The sequence below is a fragment of the Balaenoptera musculus genome, chromosome 17, assembly GCF_009873245.2.
Source record: "Balaenoptera musculus isolate JJ_BM4_2016_0621 chromosome 17, mBalMus1.pri.v3, whole genome shotgun sequence".
NCBI lineage: Eukaryota > Metazoa > Chordata > Mammalia > Artiodactyla > Balaenopteridae > Balaenoptera > Balaenoptera musculus.
In genome coordinates, this window is record NC_045801.1 from 32,851,605 (window position 1) to 32,875,883 (window position 24,279).

The window sequence follows — 24,279 nt, forward strand, 5'->3', positions numbered from 1 at the left end:
AATATTTTACCAGGTCTTGTCAATTTTATTTCCAAAATGCCTCCTTATTTCCACCATCATGTCCACCATTCTACTTTGAGTCCCATGTCTTGTTTGGACCATTGCAGTAGTCTCACAGCTGGTGCCCCTGCCTCCACTCTCTGGCTTACTACAATCTATCCCATACTCTAAGACCAGAGTTGCCTTTCAAACACCAGGGTCTGTTCATGCTACTTTCCTCTCTAAAATCCTTTAATTTTCAGCATTACTTATTGGATGATATTTGAACAGTTAATTTACATGCAAGGATCTTCAAAACATCTCTACAGCCCTATCTTCTACCAATTGTCCTCTCCACCCCCTGCTACCTCTACCCTAATTCTAAGCATCCCAGATGACTTTTCTTCTCTTTCTCTTTGCTTAGACTTTCTTGATAACAGGCCAACCTTTCACTTTGAACTTGTGTGAATTACAATGAGTACCTTCATTACAGCAGATTTTCATAATATATAAAGTGTATAAATGGCTTTAAAGTGATCAGATACTTCTTCATAATATACAGGAGCCTATGTTATTTTCTGAAACATTCAGATGGTTTATTTAGGGGAAAATTACTTTCAGGACATGGTTCTTAATGTTTTTATGAGATGGGGACCCTTTGATAATTAAATAAACCTTAAGGATGCTCTTGCCATGTAAATGTACATAGGGATAAATTCTCAACATTTAAAAACAAATCATTTTAGAGGGATCACATCCCACTGAAGTTTGTCCATATTAAAATCTCTTAGAGCAGACTGTCCATGACTGTTGGTTCATGTAAATTTCAGTAGCACAAAATTGAACCTCTTAGTTGATTTCTAAAAGCGTTGTCACCTGAATTATAGGTCTATCTTATTTTAACTCTATAATATTCCATATAATGTCTACATGATCATCTCATAAATCTTAGGCCCAGATTATAAATGTAGTAGGTGGTGGTAGTAAACTTTAAACAAGAATTGGAAATATTGTTACCAATATTTAGCTCTTGTCTGTGTGATTTTGGAAAGAATGGGAAAAATTAATGGGGCTGTTTTGTTAAGCTGATAGGTTTTTGAAGAATTATCTTCAGGCTTCCATATATAACCCCATTCATCCCCATCATTATCATTATGATTGTTTAAGATTTATCAGTAGTCACAGATGTGTTTGGCTTCACGATATAAGAAATTAGATGCAGTTTTATTTGGTTCTAAGAGAGAAAATTCTTATACTTTGATGGACAGGAGATTTTTAGTGTTTTATCATTTATCAGGAAAAGGAAATGTATTTTCTTCCTTGAATTGTTTTACAGCACAGTGGCAAAATGGATGAAAACTGGTTCGTGGCAGTTACCAGCACAAATGCAGCTAAAATCTTTAATCTGTATCCAAGAAAAGGAAGAATAGCTGTGGGCTCAGATGCTGACATTGTGATTTGGGACCCAAAAGCCACAAGGTAAGTCTAAGTTTTTGTATTGGCTTCTCCATGGAGACAAAGCACTAACTTGCAAAGAAATTTTCATTGGCCTTAATCAGCCATTTCTTATTAGGTGATTTATTTAGCCAGGCTCAGGTATTTTGAGCCTATGCACAAGATAAAGGTTTTGATGTACAAACATTCTTTTGTTTTCCTTGGCATAGAGAATGCAAAAGTTGTGTTGCTTCCCATTCCCTGGAAATGCATGTGTGTATAAAACCAGTATGAATTTCCCACTTCAGTGCTTGGCAAACACCTGAGTTCACATGGAGGAAAGGTGCAGAGCAATGAAGAAAAGGAAAGGCTTAGTTTGAAAAGGGCTGCATTGAAAACTCGAAATAATTACAGCCTTTTTGCAGCTTCCAGATAGAAAAATTCCAGCACAAAGGATGTCACTTTTAGTTAGCCAAATTTTCCAGCTGAGTTCATCTTGAGCCTGTCATTCCCAGTAGACTCCGGCTTTTTGTTTCCAATTTCCATAATTCTATGTGAGTATCGCAGGTTTGGCTGATTCCACCAATTCAGAAAAGTATTCAATAGAAGCTGAAGCTTTGTTAATTTCTCCTTATAGGATGTTGGCACAGACAACACCTGCATCCTGATTTCTGTTTTTCATAAACTCTGCAGCTGCAATGGAGAAAATCCCACATACTTTAACATTGCGTGTGTGTGTGCATGCACGCGTACGTGTGCAAACAGGGATACGATAAGACCTTCTACCTTTACTGAATAGGCATTTATTCAAAGTCTGTTAAGGGTTATGTTGTAGTAAACGGACGTCTATGTAGGCATACCTTATTGCACTTCACAGATACCATGTTTTTAACTAAGTGAGAGTTTGTGGCAAACCTGCACGGAGCAAGTCTATCAGCACCAGTTTTCCAATAGCATTTGCTCAGTTTGTGTCTCTGCATCATATTTTGGTAATTCTTGCAATACTTCAAGCTTTTTCATTATTATTACATTGGTTGTGGTGATCAGTGATCTTTGATGTTACTATTGTAATTGTTTGGGGACGAACTGAGCCCCTGTAAGACAGTGAACTTGTGTGTGCTCTCACTACTCCACCAAACGGCTGTTCCCCCGTCTCTCTCCCTCTTCTTGGGCCTGCCTGTTCCCTGAAACACAACAATATTGAAATTCGGCCAGTTAATAACCCTACAGTGGCCTCTAAGTGTTCAAGTGAAAGGAACAGTTTCACGTCTCTCACTTTAAATCAAAAGCTAGAAATGATTAAGGCAAGTTGAAAGCTGAGATAGGCTGAAAGCTAGGCCTCTTGCACCCAACAGTTAGCCAAGTTGTGAATGCAAAAGAAAAGTTATTGAAAGAAATTAAAGGTGCTACTCCAGTGAACACACGAATGATGAGAAAGTGAAACAGCCTTATTGCTGATACGGAGAAAGTTTTAGTGGTCTGGATAGAGGATCCAACCAGCCACAGCATTCCCTTAAACCAAAGCCTAATCCAGAGCTTTAACTCTCTTCCATTCTATGAAGGCTGAGAGAGGTGAGGAAACTGCAGAAGAAGAGTTTGAAGTTAGCAGAGGTTGGCTCATGAGGTTTCAGGAAAGAAGTCATCTCCGTAATATAAAAGCACAAGGTAACGCAGCAAGTGACCCAGAAGATCTAGCTAAGATCATTAATGAAGGTGGCTACACTGCACAACAGATTTTCAATGTAGATGAAACAGCCTTATATCGGTAGAAGATGCCACCTAGGACTTCCACAGCTAGAGAGGAAAAGTCAGTGCCTGGCTTCAAAGCTTCAAAGGACAGGCTGACTCTTTTGTTAGGGGCTAATGCAGCTGGTAACTTTAAGTTGAAGTCAGTACTCATTTACCATTCTGAAAATCCTAGAGCCCTTAAGAATTATGCTAAATCTACTCTGACTGTGCTCTCTAAATGGAACAACAAAGCCTGGATGACAGCACATCTGTGGATATTGCTGAATATTTTAAGCCCCACTGATGAGAGCAACTTCTCAGAAAAAAAGATTCCTTTTGAAATATGACTGCTCAGTGACTATGCACTTGGTGACCCAAGAGCTCTGATGGAGATGCACAACAAGATTCATGTTGTTTTCATGCCTGCTGACCCAACACCCATTCTGCAGCTCATGAATCAGGAGTAATTGCAACTTTTAAGTCTCATTATTTAAGAAATACATTTCATAAGGCTATAGCTACCATAGATAGTGATTCCTCTGATGGATCTGGGCAAAGTCAGTTGAAAACCTTCTGGAAAGGATTCACCATTCTAGATGCCATTAAGAACATTCGTGATTCATGGGAAGAGGTCAAAATATCAACATTCACAGGAGTTTGGAAGAAGTTGATTCCAACCCTCATGGATGACTTTGAGGAGTTCAAGACTTCAGTGGAGGAAGTAACTGCAGATGTGGTGGAAATAGCAAGAGAACTAGAAATAGAAGTGGGGCCTGAGGTTGTGAATGAATTGTTGCAATCTCATAATAAAACTTTCATGGATGAGAGGTTGCTTCTCATTGTGAGCAAAGAAAGTAGTTTCTTGAGATGAAATCTACTCCTGATGAAGATGCTGTGAAGGTGTTGAAATGACAACAAAGGATTTAGAATATTCTGTAAACTTAGTTGATAAAGCAGAGGCAGGGTTTGAGAGGATTACCTCCGATTTTGAAAGAAGTTCTGCTGTAGGTAAAATGCTATCAAACAGTACTGCATGCTACAGAGAATTTTTTCGTCAAAGGAAGAGTCAATCGATGCGGCAAACTTTATTGTTGTCTTATTTTAAGAAATTGCCACTGCCACCTCAATCTTCAGCAGTCACCACTCTGGTCCTCTGGTCAGTCAGCAGCCATTAACATTCAGGCAAGACCCTCCACCAGCAAAAACATTAGGACTTTGCCGAAGGCTCAGATGATGGTTAGCATTTTTTAGCAATAAAATAATTTTTCATTAAAGTATGTATATTGTTTCTTTAGACATAATGCTACTGCACACTTAATAGACACCGTATAGTATAAACATAAGTTTTATATGCCCTGGGAAACCAAAAAATTCATGTGACTTGCTCTATGATGATATTCAGTTTATTACAGTGCTCTGGAACCAAACCTGCACTGTCTCCAAGGTGTGCCTGTATTCTTCCAGATTCATTACTCTATGGAGCCTCCTCTTCAACCACCCCTTCTATCCCATTTCTCACATTCTGCAGTTTTCACACTGAAAAAGATGAATAAGCATAGTGCAAAAAATTCTGACGGTGGCTTAGAGAAAATTCTTAAAGGGTTGGAGAAGCAAGATGTAAGTCAAAGAAATCCAAAGAGGGCTAGATCATTTCAACACATCCTCCCAAGTAAAGATAATATTTCTCCGTGTTTCAAAAGGACATTAAAACAAGAAAAGAAAATCAAAAAGGTCTCCAGTTTTTTAAAAGTCTCCGAGAGTCAGAGAAATAGAACCCTATGGTTCATCTGCCTCCAGCCAAACTAGATAAATATAAAATAACCTTAGTAATTTTGTGTAACACTTTCTAAGGTTACAAAACATTTTTGCATTTCTCATGAGATTCTAACAAAAACCTTCTGAAGTAGGCATAAAAATTATTAATATCTCATTTTACAGATGAGAGAGTGGACGGACACTCAGAGACCTTAAATGACATGCCTGGGTTCTCCAGCTTGGCACTGATGAGCTGGGAATAGGATCTACACATCAGGCTCTTGGGCTGTGCTGGTTTTCTTTATGCTTAGCGCTTAGTTATACACAATAAGCAGACATCAATAGAGAAGACTCAGCACTAGTAATCACATGCCAGTATGTATCATTTAACTAAAAGACACATATATAAAAATGTAAATATTTAATTTTCTGATATCATTACTGTTACAAAGTGAAGGAAAGATATAAGAAATACTAGAGAACCGATGAGCGAAAGTGATAGAAACTTAAAAGCACAGAGGCTTTTTAGCTTGACCTTAAGTTAGTTATTCTTAGGCTAGAAATGAAGGAAATTAAGCAGGTAATATATAGACCTTAAAAAAGAATAAGAACTAAACATCTGGATCATTACGGGCTATTCTGAAACAACTGACTAGGAAAAGGAGGACAAAGAATGTTATAGAAATCAGTAGCTAACACTGGTGAGAGAGTGGTCTAAATTTATATAGTCTGAAAACATGACTCAAAGAGACATAATCACAGCCTATAAATATCCTCCAAGCAACAATATATGTGGTAAGTAAAGGAAGTGAATTATTCACAACCTGGAGTTCAGGTCATTTTTCTTTGTCCAGTTGTCTAAGGAAGACAATGCTTTACACCTGAGCTGGTGTTGTCCTCAGACTTTACAACAGCAGAGGAGACTTAAGGCTGGTACCGCTGGAGATACCCAGGTGTAGGGTTAAAAAGAAGATCCACAGGGAATGGCCTTCCCATGGCTCTCCACCTTGCTAGGAATTAGACCGGACAGTTTGAGTGTTTTCATTTCTGCCTCACCTTTGAAAAGGAATACATATTTGGACAAGGAGAAAGTGCATTTATCATAGTTCATATCAAAAGAGAGAATTTGACAGAAACTGAATGCTGATCCCTTATCCAGGTCGATCTATAGCACCAGCCGTCTCTACTCTTGGCCTGCTTGTTAGGAGAAAGTTGCTCATCTGAGCTGGCTGTTCCTGGCCAAAATTTATGCTGATGACCTCAAGGAGGACCTGTCTGGTGCGAGACAATGTTTTAAGCCTTCGCTAACTGTCCACACGTCACCCATAGCTTCCCCCTGTCTCCAGCCACTCCCCCACCTCCGTGACGGTTTGCCTCTCCTCGCCTCGCAGACTGCGTTCTCTGGAATGCCGCACGCCCACCGACCACACTGCGTCTCAGCCTTTATTCACTGTCTTTCTCCCTCGTTAACATTCTTGAAGTCTAATTCCATTTTTTAAAATAAACGTGTTGTTTCAGAATAGTTTTAGATTTACAGAAAAGTTGCAAAGTTAGCACAGAGACTCCCAAATGCCCCACAGTGGGTTTCTGTTATGATTATCTTACGTTGCTCCGATACATTTGCTACAATGAATGAACCAGTTTTGATAGGTTAGTATTAACTAGAGTTCATACTTTGAGACTTTCTTAGTTTTTGCCTAATATTCTTTTTCCATTCCAGGATCTCATCCAGGACACCACATGACATTTAGTCGTCATGTTTCCTTAGGCTCCTTTGGTCTCTGAGAATTTTTCTGACTTTATTTTTTTATTTTTATTGAAGTACAGTTGATGTACAATGTTGTGTTAATTTCTTCTGTACAGCAAAGTGATTCAGTTATACACACATACATATATATGTATATATATATATATATGTTCTTTTTTATATTCTTTTCCATTATGGTTTATCACAGGATACTGAATATAGTTCCCTGTGCTGTACAGTAGGACCTTGTTGTTTATCCATTCTGTATATAACACTTGGCATCTGCTAATCCCAGCCTCCCACTCCATCCCTCCCTCTTGACAACCACAAGTCTGTTCTGTATGTTTCTGACTTTATTTTTGATGACCTTGACAGTTTTGAGGAATTCTGGTCAGGTATTTTGCAGAATGTCTCTCTATTTCTTTTTTTTTGTTTTGACGTTTCTCTCAATGTTAGCCTGGGGTTATGGGTTTGGGGAGGAAGACCATAGAGGCAAAGTACTATTTTCATCACAACCTTTCAAGGGTACCTACTATCAACGTGACTTCTCACTGTCGTTGTTGACCTGGATCAGCTGCATCCGTTTTCTCCACTGTACAATTAGTCGTTTCTTCCCCTTTCCATATTGTACCTTTTAGAAGGAAGTCACTATGCACAGCCCACACTTAAGGAGTGGGGTATTATGCTCTAGTTTTATGTTTTAATTGATTCTACATCCCCAGAGTCTGACCCAGTTCAGCACAGAGTAGAAACACAATAAATGTTGAAGGGGTGAGTGAGAAGGATACAGGTTCCACACTGCATGGAAGATTGATGTGATTAAGATGTGGCATAAACTCTATTATATACTTGAAAGTTGCTGAGAGTAGATCTTAAATGTTCTAACCACAAAACAGAAATGGTAATTATGTGACTTGATGGAGGTGCTTTGTCAGTAATCATTTTGCAATATGTAAGTGTGTATCAAATCAACACATTAGGGACTTCCCTGGTGGCGCAGTGGTTAAGAGTCCACCTGCCAATGCAGGGGACACGGGTTTGAGCCCTGGTCCTGGAAGATCCCACATGCCGCGGAGCAACTAAGCCCGTGCGCCACAACTACTGAGCCTGCGCTCTAGAGCCCGCGAGCCACAACTACTGAAGCCCGCACGCCTAGAGCCCGTGCTCCGCAACAAGAGAAGCCACCGCAATGAGAAGCCCATGCACCGCAACCAAGAGTAGCCCCCGCTCTCTGCAACTACAGAAAAAGCCCACACGCAGCAACGAAGACCCAACACAGCCATAAATAAATAAATAAATAAATTAATTTTTTAAAAAAATCAACACGTTAAACTCACACAATGCTATATGTCAATTACAGTTCAATAAAGCTGAGGAAAAGTAAAGAAATGACATAAAGGAAAATTGGAAAGATTTTATTCAACGACAGTTATAGTGAGAGGAAAAGTAAGAAGAATAGCATTTTCTCACACTTTTAACGTATTGCAAGTTATCAATAATTGTTGAAATGAATGAAGATGAATAAAGGAGAAAAGATTCTCTAAGGAAAGAAGAAAGAACTGCTTCACGGGTCTTCTTTTCCTTGTGTCCCCTTCATTTTTTTTTTTTAATTCTTTTTTTCTCACTTGTCTTTTTTTTTAATACATATTTAATTTAATTTATTTATTTATTTATGGCTGTGTTGGGTCTTCCTTTCTGTGCGAGGGCTTTCTCTAGTTGTGGCAAGCGGGGGCCACTCTTCATTGCGGTGCGCGGACCTCTCACTATCGCGACCTCTCTTATTGCGGAGCACAGGCTCCAGACGTGCAGGCTCAGTAATTGTGGCTCACGGGCCCAGTTGCTCCGCGGCATGTGGGATCTTCCCAGACCAGGGCTGGAACCCGTGTCCCCTGCATTGGCAGACAGATTCTCAACCACTGCGCCACCAGGGAAGCCCCTGTCCCCTTCATTTTTGAGGTTGGGGCGCAATTAGCTTTTTAAGCAGCTCTTATAATAAATAAGAGAAGAAAATGAAGTTAACAGAGGGCTATCTTCCTGGTTCTTTCATTCAGTCAGCAAGGAGCACCGCTGAGAGCCAGGCATGAGGATCAAGGTTGTACAAGAGCCAGGCCCTGCCTTTGGGAAGCTGACAGTCTATGGAGAGGAGATAAGAGATAAAGTCAAAGGGTCTCAGCCTCAGGAGGAATGTGTTAAGGGTATCACGTGGGAGGCAGAAACAAGATGCTACGGAAGCCCAGCGAGGAAAGATCATTCTTGCACTAGTGCAGTCGTTGGCATAGGACCTAGGGTCACATTAGAGAGGAGGGGAAATGAGGCTTCTGACCCTGAGAGTCAAGGCTAAACATGGAGGTGAGGTAGACTGAGGCATTGGTAGCAGGGTCTGGGTGGAGGCAGTTAAGGCCGGGGATTACAAGCAGGAAGACCAGGTTCAGGCTGTGGAAGGGAGTGGGAGGATGAGGAGGTCGCGGGCTGCCTATCTCCAGTTTTAATCTTGTTCATTACAGACACAGGCAATTTTAAAAAGAGCTTATCTAGTGAAGAAGCATCATTTAATCCAATGAACAAATCGATATATCTGTAGGGTTTTTTGTTCTTGCAAGGTACTCCTTTTGATTTTACCTAATTTTAATATTAGCTAAAGGCTGGTGATGTGAAGGCTTTCTGTCTGACCACAACATTAGAGTTGGAACAGAATTTTCCTTCGAAATTTCCTGAAAGGTTTTTAGCAAAAGCAATTAATTGCCCTGCTGACTAACTAGTTAGTATGTCAAATGACAGCAATGTGCATTTCACGCCAGAGCCTGAAGGGGGCGCCCACAGCCCACATTGAGCCAAGGGCCCCAACCAGGCCATTCGAGCTTCTGGTTATGCAAGAAAAAGCCAGCCTTTGGAGGATGGATGCGTTTGCTAATGATGTTTGGCTTCATGGAACATAGATGTTTTCCTTTTTTTTTTTTAAATTCTCATTACTTATTAATGGCATGTAGAAGGATGCTTGCAACACAATCTGTAACCTTAAAAATGGACTGCATTAAAGTTGCTGAAGGAGATCAAGGGAAAGATAGGCAGTGCAGCCATGTTTCTTTTTCTTTTAAACTTATAAAAAGCCGGGTGATTCCAGGGTGAGGGATCTGACATGTGGTGCTGGATGCTGAGAGAGGATTGGGAGTGGGCGTCTGTAGAGAAGGTTTGGACACCCTGTTGAAAGGTTACCTAAGACGTTACTAGCCTGTAAAAAGTTCCTGCAAAAATCAACTGCAATAGCTCTTCTGTGTCATTGCACAATCAAAACAAACTGCATTTGGTGCATATGGAGCATTCACCTTTTTTGGAAGTAAAAAGAGTCTGCTGTATTCAGTGTGACGGCCCATTGAGCCAGTGCCTATTGCTTGTGACAGAGGTATGTGCCCTAACACATCACTACTTGGGTCAGAGCTTGAAATTTAAGGACACATTGCCTATCTAAATGTTTGGCCCATTTCTGTAGGATATCTTGGAGCTTAGAGTCAGGAGGACAAAATCAGGATTATGATTTTCATGTAGTGTCAAGACAGAATCTTGTGGTATCATGTGGTGGTAAATACAGAGACCAGTCAAATTGGCCAACTTGTTAAAAACCTTATTAGAGAAGATGGCATGTGAGTTACTTGCAAGCCTATAGCAGCAGCAATAACTCATGTTCTGGCAATTTAAGACTATCCTATGAGCTTCCGTTCTTCTGCATTCATTAAATAGCACTTAGTTACCATGGCAACTGTCCCTTTTCATTATTTGTGAGCGGTAGGGTATCTCAGAGAATCTCAAGCACACAAACACACAGCTAACACACTGTGTGCACTGGAACATTTAATGAAGACTTCTAGGCTGGACTGTCTTTTGCAAAGCAGGCATACTTTGCTCACAGTTATTTTCGTTTATTATTTTTAACTCAATTATGGCAGGCTTCGACCTTGAATACACCATTCTTGAAGGCATTGTGCTGTCTTTCCTGCTTAATTTCCTTCCCTTTCTCATTGAAGATAGAGATAAATGAATTTAACTATATTCAGAGAAGAGTAATGACTTGCAGCTTAATGAAAGTGCCCCTCTGAGTTCTAGAGAGGGCCTTGTGTGTGAAAAGGAGAAGAATGACTATTTCATCCTTGGCTAGTGGGGAGTGTGGGACGTGGGGAAAAAGAAGAAATAGGGAGTAAGGTGCCCTTTGGTGAATAGTGATGACTGTGGCTGATTATTACAGCTATGTTATCAGTGACTATTTCACAGAAGCTACTAAGCATTTTCCCTTGAAGTTGCACATCGTGTATCATTTAACTAACTTGTACACTATCATCTTCCTTCTCAAAAGAAGCGTTGGCACACACACATGCTAGCACGCACTCACACACAGGCACATAAACACAACTACCGTGTCTCTGCTTGTAAATGTTGGTCAGCCTGAAAACTCTGCTTTTAATGCCTGTTTCTAAGACTGTTTCTAACTCACTCCTCTCCCAGTCCCCAAAGCCACACCATCACGTCATGTGGGAGGAGGGGAGAGAGACCCAGGCCTTGTACCACGTGTGTGGCTGGAAATGAAGACGATTTATGCCATGCTTTTTCACCGGGTTGTCTTGCAGACGTTCATGGGGGCAGCATGGCGTCAGGTGAAGGTTGACCAAGGCTCTGCTTTTGCACAGCTATCCGAGGACCCGCCACATAGTAGTTACCATAGATTTATAGAGTAATTTTGACAATTTTCTGGCAAATGATAGCAAAGTTTCTTGAGGAATAAATGACTTTTGCTAATCCACACAAAATCCAGCCCACCTTCTCAGCTGCTGGGGGCAGGAGCAGAACCAGAGCATAAAGAGAAAAAGGCTTTGGGGTTCAATTCCTACTCTGTCTGCCACATACTAACTGGATGTGACCTTGGGAATGTTATTTAATTTTTCTGAATTTCAGTCTGTTTATTTGTAAAATAGGCATGTTGATGATTGACGTTTATCTGATAGCATTGTTGTGTTTAAGATAGTGTACGTAAAATGCTTGGTATAATAAATGTAATAAAAAACAAAATATCTGAAATGCGTGGTACATAATTAATGTTCAGTAGTGCCTGGCGTGCAGTAGGTGCTCAGTAGTAGTAGGTGGTCAGTGTCAGTAGATGATCAATTGATCCAATAAGTGGGAGCTATTATTAACTATAATTGTGATTCAAAAGCAGTAATGACTTACTTCAGACCAAACAGGACTAAAATTATATTTCATGTAAAGCTCCATCTCTTGTGTTTCTTACACACCTGCAACTTGCAGCAAGAATGACTAAAATTAAGGAGCTTAGTGGATTCTTTAGGCTAAGATAACCTGATTAAATCAGAACTCATGTGCCCCCAGAGCTGACTCCTTTGAAAAATTATTTGCAGTGAAACAGTTTCAACAAACCACCTAAGATCCATTTTGTGACCTTCAGAAGACATTTGCTTTAAAAAAAAGTTTTGGACTATGCATGAAAAAAGCTAGCTTGCTGATTACATACGGGTGAAATTTTAACCACTATTTATTCCAGGTTGTTTATTTAAACATGTTCTTATGCAGCTGAACCTTTCAAGTGAACTAGAAATGATTTCCAAGGACTTCACTACTAATAGCTGCAATTTTCTTCAAATGATACAGGAAAACGGCTTAGGGACAGACCACAGTAACCCATATTCTATCGTTGACAATTTGCCTTTGCCAGAGTAAGCATAGTTTATTTTAAGCATTAGGATTTGGGTAACAAATAAGCACCAAGGGGAGGTGGTTGTATGAAACGCATAGGCTTTTCTAACCTGCTATATTTTTCTTCCTACCTGACATATGTTATAAATTTTTCTGTCTTTGGCATTTGCCTGTCTTATTTACAGCTGTATCCCTAGGTACCAAAACAGTGCCAGGAATATATAGCAGCTCAATAATTATTTATTGAGTGACTAAACCAGATATGAATTGTCTCGGGCCAGTGAACAAATGTGATTTTAAAATTTTGGTTGGGCTTTGTTTATCTGCTTCGGAAACACGTCCAAGATCGAGGTTTTACATTTTTCCCTCTGAGTTGAAAAAAAAAGAATTCTGGCACTTCTTCCTTCTCCTTCCCCAAAGCAGTACTTGACAAGGATACGTTCCAGAGTCAGTGGCCAGTAACATTGCCAGACCTGGCCTGGCCATGAATGTGGCTTAAGCCAGATTGGATCCTTTTGTGGGTTAAACGACTCTGTGTTTTGGTCCCAGACTCATTTCTAATTCTGGCCAGTTATCTTAAAAACATGGGCCCTTGGTTATGGAGGGGTCAGAAGATGGAATGAAAATGGATGGAGGGAAATTTCGTATCAGTACCTGAAAAGAATCCCGGTGTCCTTATATTCTTAAAGCACAGCAAAGAGCACGACTTCCTACAAAGGCCTTTGGAGAAAGCATCAGTTACTATGCATTGTTCTCTTTAGAGGGCGATCACAATTGGAAGTCTATTTGGAGGCAGTGAGTAATTTAGGGAAGCACAGTCTTTTCTAATGGCCTGAACAAAGCTCAAAAAACAAAACAAAACCAAAAAACCTTAATGTAAGCTAATTTACTTTTTTTTTTTTAAGAACAGGGGTTCTTGGGACTTCCCTGGCAGTCCGGTGGTTAAGACTCCTCACTCCCAGTGCAGGGGGCACGGGTTCAATCCCTCATCGGGGAACTAAGGTCCCGCATGCTGCATGGTGCGGCCAAAAAAAAAGAAAAGGGGGCGGTTCTCAAAGTGTGGTCCCTGGACCAGTAGCCTCAGCATCAGCTGGGAATGTATTAGAAATGCGAATTCTCAGGCACCTCCCGGAGCCTGCTGTCTCAGAAACTCTGAGGGTGGAGCCCAGCAACCTGTGTTTTCACAAGCCCCCCAGGGGATTCTGTTCCTCACTCAGGTTTAAGAAGCACTGGTTCTCATAGTGTGAGAGAAGACTGTGGAACTCAAAGTCCAATTAACTCCCCAAACAGAGTTCTCTGTAGCCCTGCTTGATTAGTACTAGTTTTCGGAAACTTAACTACCTAACCAAACTGTTCAGTCCTTCCTGGGATGGTTGTAATTGTTAGGATGTTCTTACTTTGGTTGCATTAAAAATTCCCTCCTTCCAGCTGCTAACATGTTTGGCCTCTGAAGCTATGAGGAATGTATCTACATTCTCAGATAATAGTTCATTCATTCATTCATTCAGTCAAACATTTGAAGAAAGACATTGGCTCCAATAAGTCATCCCATCACCAGATAAGCATCCTCAGATCCCTCAGTGGATCCTTAGGTCCATGATAGCAGAATCCCAATGTCCTGACCACACTTCTGCTCACCCTTCTCTTGACGCACACTTGTCCACATCCTACAAAGATGCAAGTCCCAGAACTGGATCCGATTCTGCTCGTCATAGCACGAGAGCAGGAACATGTGAGGCTGATTGGTTTTATAACTAAATGCAGAACTTTGCATTTCCTTTATGACATTTTTTTCTGCGATGTACCTTATGAAATTGCCATTTGTAGGTTAAAAATGGGAAATGTGAGCAATTGCGTGGAGTTCTAATATCTTATCACATTTATTCAGTCAATAATATAAAAACTTATATTGGGCCTTCTCTGGTGTTTATGTTAAGATAACAGGATTATGCTAAATGGTTTTTGTTTGTTTGTTTGTTTGTTTCACACTTTTAAGTCCATTTGAGCAGATAGTAATTTACAGTGTCCATAATTCTTCAAAGATGCAATATTTAATATAAACAGAAGTCACAAAGAATAATGCAGTTAACATTTGTGTATTAACCTTCCCAAGCCCATCTCCTCCCCTCCCCCAATAAATACCTTGAATCCTGGATTTGATGTTTATTACTCCCATGCATTTCTTCCTATTTGTACGATATATATATATAGGTGCATTCCCAAGCACAGTATATACACAATAAATATATTTTGTGTATTTTTGGCTTTATATGGATTGTATTGTACCATATATATTATTGTGCAACTTTCTCAATATTATGTTTATTGGCACCTAACCATGTCGAAATGTGTGTAGGTGTTTCATTCCTTTCTACTGCTGTATCGTATTCTATTTTATGAATATAGCATGATTGATTATATATCTTCCTATGCTGGTGGACATTTAGGTTGTTTCCAGTCTGTCACTGTTTCAGACAGTGTGTACATCCTTGTATACATGTGTGAGAGTTTCTATAGGACATCTGTCTAGTCCCTGATTTGTTTTACATCAAATGCTGTCCAATTTTTGCCAGTAGAAAGATATAAAATTGCTCGATTCTTTGTAAGTAAATGCAGAACTATCCATTTGCCTCTATTACCTCTTATCTTGTCCCACATTCATTTATTCAGTTATTAAGAACCATATATTGGACCCCTGCCATGTGTCAAAGACCACAGTAGGCAGCTGAAGACAAAAGTGAGGCATAATCTCACTCCTTACTTGGGTGGCAGGGGCAGGGTTAGTGGAGAGGTGGTGGCTTTTGCTTTTTGGCTGCAGTCATTGTTTTGTGAGCTGCGAGCCTGACATTCCAGGGATCCGCTGTCACTAACAGAGTGGGATGGAATGTGGAGATGGGGTGTGGGTGGTAGGAAGTGGGGTTAGACAACTTGGGCTTACGATCCCTTCCTGTCCCCTGAGGTGACACAGCAAATATCCACCTGTACACCTGGCTTTGTACCTATTTTCTTATTCTAACTGCATCCCCAATCCCTGAGATACAGAATATTAGCATCAACCAAAGACACATGAACACAGACATATAACGGTTTCCTGTTCATCAGGGCCTCTGGTTACAGCCTCACATATTTTGCATAAACATACATGTTGGCCCTGATTTCCCCACTTTATCATGTATAAACTGAGATTAAGTTTATATGTACATATATACGCATCTATATATGTGTATATATATGTAGGTTTATGCAGAGTGGTGAGCTGGGGGTGCTGAGCAGAGCATCCCTGAGTCCAAGGTCAGAGCTTCCTCGCTGGGCTGCAGGCAGCAGACTGCGTGCTCTGTCCTCGGTGACAAGTGCGCACTTGGCATATAGGTCTCTGCAAATCTGCCAGTGCTCCTGGATCTCACTTCCCAGCACATCCTGCTGGCTGGGGGATTCTTTGGACACCAGAGGACAGTGGACATTTTCCATTTAAAAGGTTTCCTGTGCCTGCAGAACACCTACTCGGTGCCCTCCCAGAAGAGCGGGCTGTGCAAAGCAGAGAGAGCTGGGGGAGGAGAGTCAAGGTACATTAAGTTGATTTTGCAGCGGCAGCTGGAGTCACATTAAAGCTATTGCCTAATTTCCTTTGTCTAACTTGATTTCTTTTTGGCTGGAAGGGAAATGGATCAGTCTTGCTTTTTATGCCGAGATTATGCTGCCTGAAGGAAATTCTCCGTCAGTTCCCTGTGCCTGCCTTCAGTCCTGTAATTGGGACTGGGCAGCAACCTCCCCGGCGGCCTTCTGGAGGGGGTCACACAGGCTGCCCCTCCACGCAGAGCTTGGCGTTTGTGCCAGGCCTTTCTGCAGGTTTCTCTGGCCATACTCTAACATAGACAGCTTCATTTTATTTATTTTCTTCTTTTCTGTGAAGCCCTTTGCTCCCTACCTTTTCTCTATCTCTTTTCCTATATTTGGAATGCTCTCTGTCTCTCCAAAATTTCTTAAAGGTGGTTTCTTTACATTTCTGATATAATATTTCCTTCCTGTCTCCCCTCCTCCCACCCCACCCCAATGTGATTCTGCCCGTTTTTTTTTTTTTTAATCACCAAGGAGGGACATGTTTATACTTTGCTCTTGGTTCTATTCTCCTACCCAGGCATTTAAGGAAAGCTAAGAGTCTGGAGGCAGAAAAATGAAAAGGCAGTTTAGCCACACACAGAAAATAGGAGCATTTATCTGTGGGGAAGGGTTGCTGAGTTCCTCGCATGGTGGGGATGGGAGGAGAAAGTATTAACCGGTTACCTACAAATGTATTTATTGCGTGCTCACTCTGTATAAGAAATAGCGTTGCTAAGTGCTGTGAGGGACATAAATATAAGATTTAACACCTACCATCAAAGAGGCTGCATTCTGGTTGGACAGACAAGATATAAACATGGGAAAGGATAAGATAACTCTTGGAAGAGGAAAATTAGAAGCGCTCAACACATCAGTTCAAGAAGTGGGGAGGGTCTCATGTGCTTGACTCCTACCAATGAGTGGTCCAAATAATTGTCCTGAGTTGAGGTCATCAAGCCTTCACAGAAGACCGGGTTGGGCTTGGGAAAGGGCTTTGACCTAGCTGAATCCTTGGGGACGGTTCTGGATAAGTAGACGGGGGCAGTAAAGCCCTCCAGATGGAGAAGTCAGGGATAAATGAGGGAAAATGGAAAAGATAATTCAGTGGGCAATCAAGAGACCCAGGAGGCTGGGCAGAGGGGTCAAGGTGGCAGGCAGCTGGAGACAAGATTAGTCCTGGCCAAACTGCCAAGGGCTTTGAATGGTAGTTTGAGTACAGAAGATTTTTCTCTTAGGCAGCACGAGCTATTGAATGTCTTTGTGTGAGGATTTGAATTGATCTAAATCTGTACCTCCCTATTTTTACATGGCATAAGTGGAAAATGGTTATTTGTAGAGTACACGGCACTAAAGAGAAAGGGATTTGGAGACTGGGAGGAGAATATAGCAAAAGCAACTTGTCCTGGTTTGCCTGGAACCTTCCCAGTTTTCCCATAGCACTGAAAGTCTCATGTCCAGACAAATCCTCAATGACTGCTTGTCACCTGGGAGAATACTTGTGGTCAAAGGTGACTAGCCTATGAGCTCTGCCCACACCTGGTCACCCTGGGATCTCAGAGTTTCAATCTTGCTTCCGGGCTCATCAGTTGGGAAACCTTGATTAAATAGTATTTTAGGGTTATGAGTGGGCAGGATGGGTTGGAGTCTGGAAGCATGGTCAGGAGGCTATTGGTGGAGTCTGGCTTGAGGGGATAAGGCCTCAAACAAGATGATGGCAAGGAAAATGGGGGGACAAAAATTGATTTAAGACATTTTTCCCCCAGGGAGGAAAAGTTCTCCTAACAACCAGGAGAAAGATTGAAAATTGAATGAGGTAAAGGAGTCAGAAATGACTTCAAAACAACTGCAGCTTTGTTCATTTATGACCCAAGCATTTATTGAGTGCCAACTGGGTGCAAAATATCATACTCAAAGTTGAGTGAGAAATGTGTTCCCCTTATATAACTTAGGACCTAATTGGACACATTAAATAAAATTTTTTAAAAAACTCTTCAAATAACTATAATATAAGGTAAAAGGTCAGGGTGTGTGGCACAGTAGTTAAGGGGCATGGGATTCAGAGCAGAAGTGGGTCACTAGATTCAAATCTCAAATACTAGCTGCATGACCTTGGACAAGTTACCTTTTCAATTCTCAGTTTCCTCTCAGACCCACAGTAATGTAGATATGCTAATCATAGTGCCAAGCTCTGGGCCTTGTTGGAAGGAGATAATACCTTCAACATGGTGCATGGCATATGGTAAAACTTTAAGCAACATTAATATCATTATCATTATCACATACAAAGTGGTAAGACACGAGAGATTTACTACCTAGCAGGGAGGTGTCAAAGTAAATGACTTTTTTTTTTTTAATAATTAATTAATTAATTTATTTATTATTTTTGGCTGTGTTGGGTCTTCGTTTCTGTGCGAGGGCTTTCTCTAGTTGTGGCAAGCGGGGACCACTCTTCATCGTGGTGCGCAGGCCTCTCACTGTCGCGGCCTCTCTTGTTGCGGAGCACAGGCTCCAGACGCGCAGGCTCAGCAATTGTGGCTCACGGGCCTAGTCGCTCCGTGGCATGTGGGATCTTCCCAGACCAGGGCTCGAACCCGTGTCCCCTGCATTGGCAGGCAGACTCTCAACCACTGCACCACCAGGGAAGCCCTAAATGACTTTTATAAAGTGAGAACCTATAGGGAAAAAAAAAAAAAAAAAAGCTTAGACGAATCAACAATAGTTCCAGAATTCCAGTTTGTTTTGTCAATCATAGTTTCACTCCTGTTTATGCATATCCACTTCTGCACATTTAGTTTGCGATTGGCGTGTCAGTGGGGTGCAGTTGTACCTGCAATTTAGGTAAAATGCCCCTTAGATGTCACATTGCAAAGGGCCATTAATCAGTGTTGGATGTCTGACCCTGTGGGGCAGTGGTCTCCAGAGAAGGGTCTCTATATAATTTCTTTATTTTAGTTATAACTTGGATTACTTTTTACAGTTTTTTAATTTTTTTTTCTTTTGCTATTTTAAATCCAAATTTTTGATTATTTCTATTGGATGAGTTACTAAGAGCAGAATTACTATATCAAAGGGTATATGCATTTAAGGGTTCTCTGCATATGTGGTTACCTCCTCATGGTTCCTCACCAACTCTGGGTACAATCTTTTTTTTTTCCCTTTGATTTTTGTTACTTTTGCAGGTAAAAATTTTTACCTTTCAGCTACAAATTGCATATATTTGAGCACTAAGGAAGTTGAATATTTTTCCATGTTTATTAGTCATTGGGTTTTTTTCCTTATGAAGAAATATCGGTTCATGCCCTTTGTTCATTTTTCATTTGGTAAAGTGTTATTATTTGTCTCTTCATTTAAAGGGGTCTGTCTTATTTCTTGCAAACTCCCCAGGTTCTTTTGAGAAATAAATGCTATAGTTACATGAAAGTGTTTTGCATAAACTGTAAGGACCTATATGCATGTTATTATTATTGAAAAATTGACCTTGTTCATATGTTAGAGTCATATTTATAACAAAGAGGTCCTTGCAAATTCAGAAATAGACTTGACTAGAGTGTGAGCTCAGTTCCCGTCGGGATTTTTGTCTGTTTTATTCACTGCTGCATCCCCAGTGCCTAGAACAGTGTGTGGCATGGAGTAGTGATCAATAAATACATGTTAAATGAATGGAATATGAGATAAACACATAGATGGATAGAGATTTTCTACAATGTTCCACCAAGTTGACTTCATTTCATTTTCTTTTTTGCCTCAAGCTGGAAGCAAATAGAGTTGTGTATGGCTGGTAGGTCAGAGCTGTGAAATAGTGTTCTTATCATTCTGGACTTAGGAAGCTCATTTCTTAGAACCTAACTTTCTTTATGGTAACATTGTAAGCCTAATTAGTAATTCTACCTCATTTATTTAAGTGATAAACCAGAGACAAGAAGAGTTTAGTGACCCAAGCATGGCTTTCAGCAGTATGATAGAAGACCCAAGTTGTTGTTCTATTTTTATATAAGAGCATTTCTAATTCCTAAATCTATGACAAGCCTCCTAGTCTGTCCATGCCTCACTTGTGGTTTCTGGCAATTATGAGAATAAATTGTACACAAGGTCTAAAATAAAACATGACAGTATGCCTTAAAATTGATTCATTCTTTGGTTGCCTATTTTGCGGGAAAGGTTTTGCATAGAAATTTATGCTAATGAGTTTAATCTCCTATATAGACTTAAATTCAACTACCCACAGGTGCCTGGTACCAGCTTCTTTTCTAGAGTTTCTCTGCTCTGTTTTTATCCCTAATTATCCTACCTCACATTGTTTTCCTTTTAAGGTGCTTTAGTGTTTCTGGAAGAAGATGGGGTAAAATTTCATATAAATGTGCATTTTGCTCCAGACTCGTGTTCTGGATGGATCACTTACAGTGGGAGGCAATACATGATGGTTAAGTGCTTTGTTTTTGAGGCACACAGAATCTTATTTATGATCTTAGGTGAGTTACTCAGCTTCCCTGAGCCTCAATTTCTTCATTTATAAAATAGGTATTTAAAAAACCCTGCTTCCATTGGATTGTAAGGATTAAATAAAATAATGTGTGAAAAGATGTTAGCATAGGGTTTGACAAATAAGCAAGCAGGAAATAGAGGCTGCAACTGAATATTATTATTTATTATTGTCATGTTCATCATAGATGGCTGGGCCATGGCTCTTAGCCACTGAGGTGCTATTAGCAAATGTAAGAAAAGCAAGTGAAAATGTCAAAGCAAGAGACAAGGAAAGAGAGATAGATGCCTGCAAGAAACAATCCCAGAAGCACCCCATCCAGGATATATCAGTCAGGGTTCAAACAGAGAAGTGGAACCACCTGGAGATACAGATATAGATACAGATACAGATGTATACACACATGCATATATACATATATGTGTGTGTGTAGATATATGTGCACATGTATATATACATAGGTATACACATACATGTATGTATATATGATTTGACCTTTCACAACTGTAGGAGCTGGTTGATCAGTGTCTGCAAGGCTGCTGTCTTTGCATCTGATGCTGGAGCTTGAAGTTCAGCGGTCAGGCCATCGGGAGGGGAAGATGGAGGTCCAGTGGGAAGTGCAGAGACAAGGTGGAACCACAAGCGCAAGCTGGGCCCGACAGGGAGGACGGAGTGACACCAGTGCCTGTTCTTGTTGCCTCTGCCCTTGCTGGTGTGGCGTGGATGTCAAACTTTGGTCATGGGCCCAGACACACACTGGGCCCAGGCTCAGCCCCAGTGGCTCCTCACGCCAGATGAGCCCGCAGATAATTGGAGCTGCACATTGGCCGCTGCTTCACTTCCACCCTCTGAGGCCTGGGTGTCATTATCCACGTGGTTATCTGTTTTGAGGTGAAGACACTGAGGGGTACAGAGAGGTTATTCATTTGCTTCAAATCACACAGCTGCAAAGGGCAGAGCTGGGATCCAGAGCAGGCCTGGTTGACTTGTTGACTAATGTCTTAAACACTGCAAAGTTACAGCTGCCCCAGAAGGCAGGGAAGGAAGGCATACCTACCACCCAGCGGTTAACATGTGGTCTCTGGTAACCTTTTTAATGAGTGAAGAATGTAGTGCTTTCATCCTTGGAGCAGGGGGTGCTCACGGATGGTGGAGTGTGGTGAAGGAGGGTGGAATGGGGGTTCAGCCTGCCCGTGTTTATTTCCTCCCGACCGCGTACTTCCTGTGTAACTCGGACAATTTACTCAACCCCTCTCAGTCTCCATTTCCTCGTCTGTTAAATGGAGATAATGAGTTCTTGAGAGATGAGGTGAGGCGTGCACATGGAAGAACCCAGAATATAGCTTAATGGACATTGACCACACCTGGAACTTGCTGGGCCCCTAATTGAAGTGACTTGGAAATAGAATCATGTGACGTTCTGTTTGCCTCATCACTTTCTCGGGAATGCTGGAGGCCAGGGCTCTGTTCTTAGGATTGCGGAGCCGGAAATTCTCTCTGACTTTTGAGGAGGTGCTGTAGCCCATCCTGGTGGATTTCACACAGTTCATTGGCCGCCTGTGTCCACGGATCTCTTTCCTGGCCGCAGACTTTGCTCTTGTTCTTCACTAACACACCTCACTCCCGATTGTCACGAAGTTATTTTCCAGTGTCAAACTACATTTCATCTGCCAGCATTTCTGCTCACTACCTCTTTTTATTTTCCTCAGCAGGGATGGAAGGAAAATAGGTCATCTTTTTCGTTTCAAAAAAAACGAGTAAAGTTTAGAAGTGCCCCAGACATTTACGTGATCCAGCGTTCTCTTTTCCATCCCTTTATTGAGAACCCTACTGACTTCCCTTTATATTCCAGTAAGTCTTCTTTCTTCCTGAAATATGGTATTAGAGCTGAACATAATCATAAATACCTGGCCGACTCTGGTTTGCAAGAAGGATAGTGTGTGAATTTGACCCATTGTATTCCTGTGTAGAAAACGCACATCTTTTTCTGCCCAAGTTGTGCCCCTAGATAGTCTGTCAAACAATGTCATCTTGCCAAGGGCAAGGCAGCCTCCCAGGAAGGGTGACAATGTAATTACAAGACCAAGTCCACACCCCATCCCAGAAAGTTATTTCTAACTCTTACCAATATGTTAGGCCAACAGCCCCACCTTCCGAAAGCTAATAATCATACCTCACCTATAAGAACTTATCTGTTTAATATTCATAGGACATACATCCTAGTATCATGCTAGCTTTTGCTGATTCACATTCAGCTCCTCTTCCTTCAAGACACTAAATTATTTTTAATTCCCCACTTTCTGAAAACTAGTATAGAGAACATGAAATATTTATGTTAAGTAGTAATGTCAAAATTTGCTAATAACTTAGTTTTAGATAAACAAATATGTATCTAAAATGCCTTCTATTTGCTCAGTGCTGTGCAAGGCACAGGGGGTGAAAGATGTGGGACCTACTTCCAAGGTCAACTTTCTAGAATCTAAATCCAGTTTATCTAACCATGGTCTGCACCACCATCCATGACCTGGATGACATAACTCCAAGGACGAAATAGCCGGCTTGCCCGATCGGTTTATTTCTTTAAGTCAATGCTTGGGCAGCATTATTATGAACCTGTATTAAGTGTTTTGTTGTCCATGTAGCACCAGTAGAGTTCCAAGTTATTGTCCAATTTAGATTTAATAATGTGGCTGAAGCAGTTCCCATTTTCTCTTCTGTGGGAGGCGGTGCAGAAGTCTGCATCGAGGATGGAAGATTGATGGGTGCAGTGAGCAGCAACTTTGCTTAATAATGAGAATGTACTTGAAGTAGCACCACTTAGCATTTCCAGAGATGTGGTTGCTTTGCTCCCCATTTATATAACTTGTCACATCCAAGAAATTGACAGAAGAAGTAGTCTGAAATAGACAGTTGGAGCACACGTCAAAAAAATATTTTCCATCATGATCACATGGAGAATGACCAATTTCAGTGTAAGGAATTTTTAATAGCATCCTAAATCCCTTGCCGCTAAACAGAAGACAGACGAAGAAACACTAGGAAGTAAGGAACGAGCTGCTTCCCATTTGTTTTCTGGTGGATGAAGCATGTTTTCACTGACTGCATGCTTTCCAAGTAGCTTCTCATAGAGCTTTCAAGGGGCAACACTGTCTAGTGGTTAAGAGCCCAGCCTTTTATCTCATCTGAGCTGCATGAACTTACTAGCTGTGTAACATGGGGTGAGTTATTCACCTTTTTGTGTCTCATCATCCTTGTCTATTGCATGGTGCTGTTGGGAAGCTTTAAATGGTTACTATTCCTTCATGTTGAATATACAAGATGTCATATAACACAGTGTAGAGAGATGAGGTATATTTTTAAAGAAGCCACTAATAGACCTGATATGATTCTTTCAACCTTTTGTTTGGTTCTCATGGCAGCCTGGTAAGGATCCATCCATGCCATGGACAAAGTGGCTGAGTTGGAGGCAGTATAACAAAATACCTAAACAAGTCATTTCTCTGGGGTCAGGAAGACCCACATTGTTTTAAGAAATTATCTTCCTTTCCCCAGTGTTCTCTTTGAATGCACACGGGCAGTCTCCCACAGGCTATTTTGCTTCAGTGATTTTCTCATCTATAAAAGAGCACGCAGCTCTTTGATAGGAAGCTATTTGCAAAGGGACAGAATGTTTTTCTGCAGCTGTGATGTGAGTGGTATCAAAGTTATTGACACAGTTGAAAAATAGCTTAATGTTATCTTCAAGGCTTCCGCTTTCCTGTCGGCTTGAGCCTTGGAGATGTGTATAATTGGGACTCAGTAAGACAACCTTGACACCCCTCTGCAGAGAAATGTGCCCGTTTGATACAGGCTCAAAGCGAGT

The 24,279-nt window shown here is 41.0% G+C and overlaps 1 protein-coding gene across 1 annotated transcript in view; it reads left to right on the plus strand.

The window, feature by feature from the left end:
• Positions 1 to 24,279, plus strand: part of DPYS (dihydropyrimidinase) — a 70,356-nt gene that overhangs the window by 37,949 nt on the left and 8,128 nt on the right. The window contains exon 7 of the mRNA XM_036830954.1: positions 1,316 to 1,458. Within this exon, the coding sequence (XP_036686849.1) occupies positions 1,316 to 1,458 (143 nt within the window). The remainder of the gene's footprint in view (positions 1 to 1,315; positions 1,459 to 24,279) is intronic.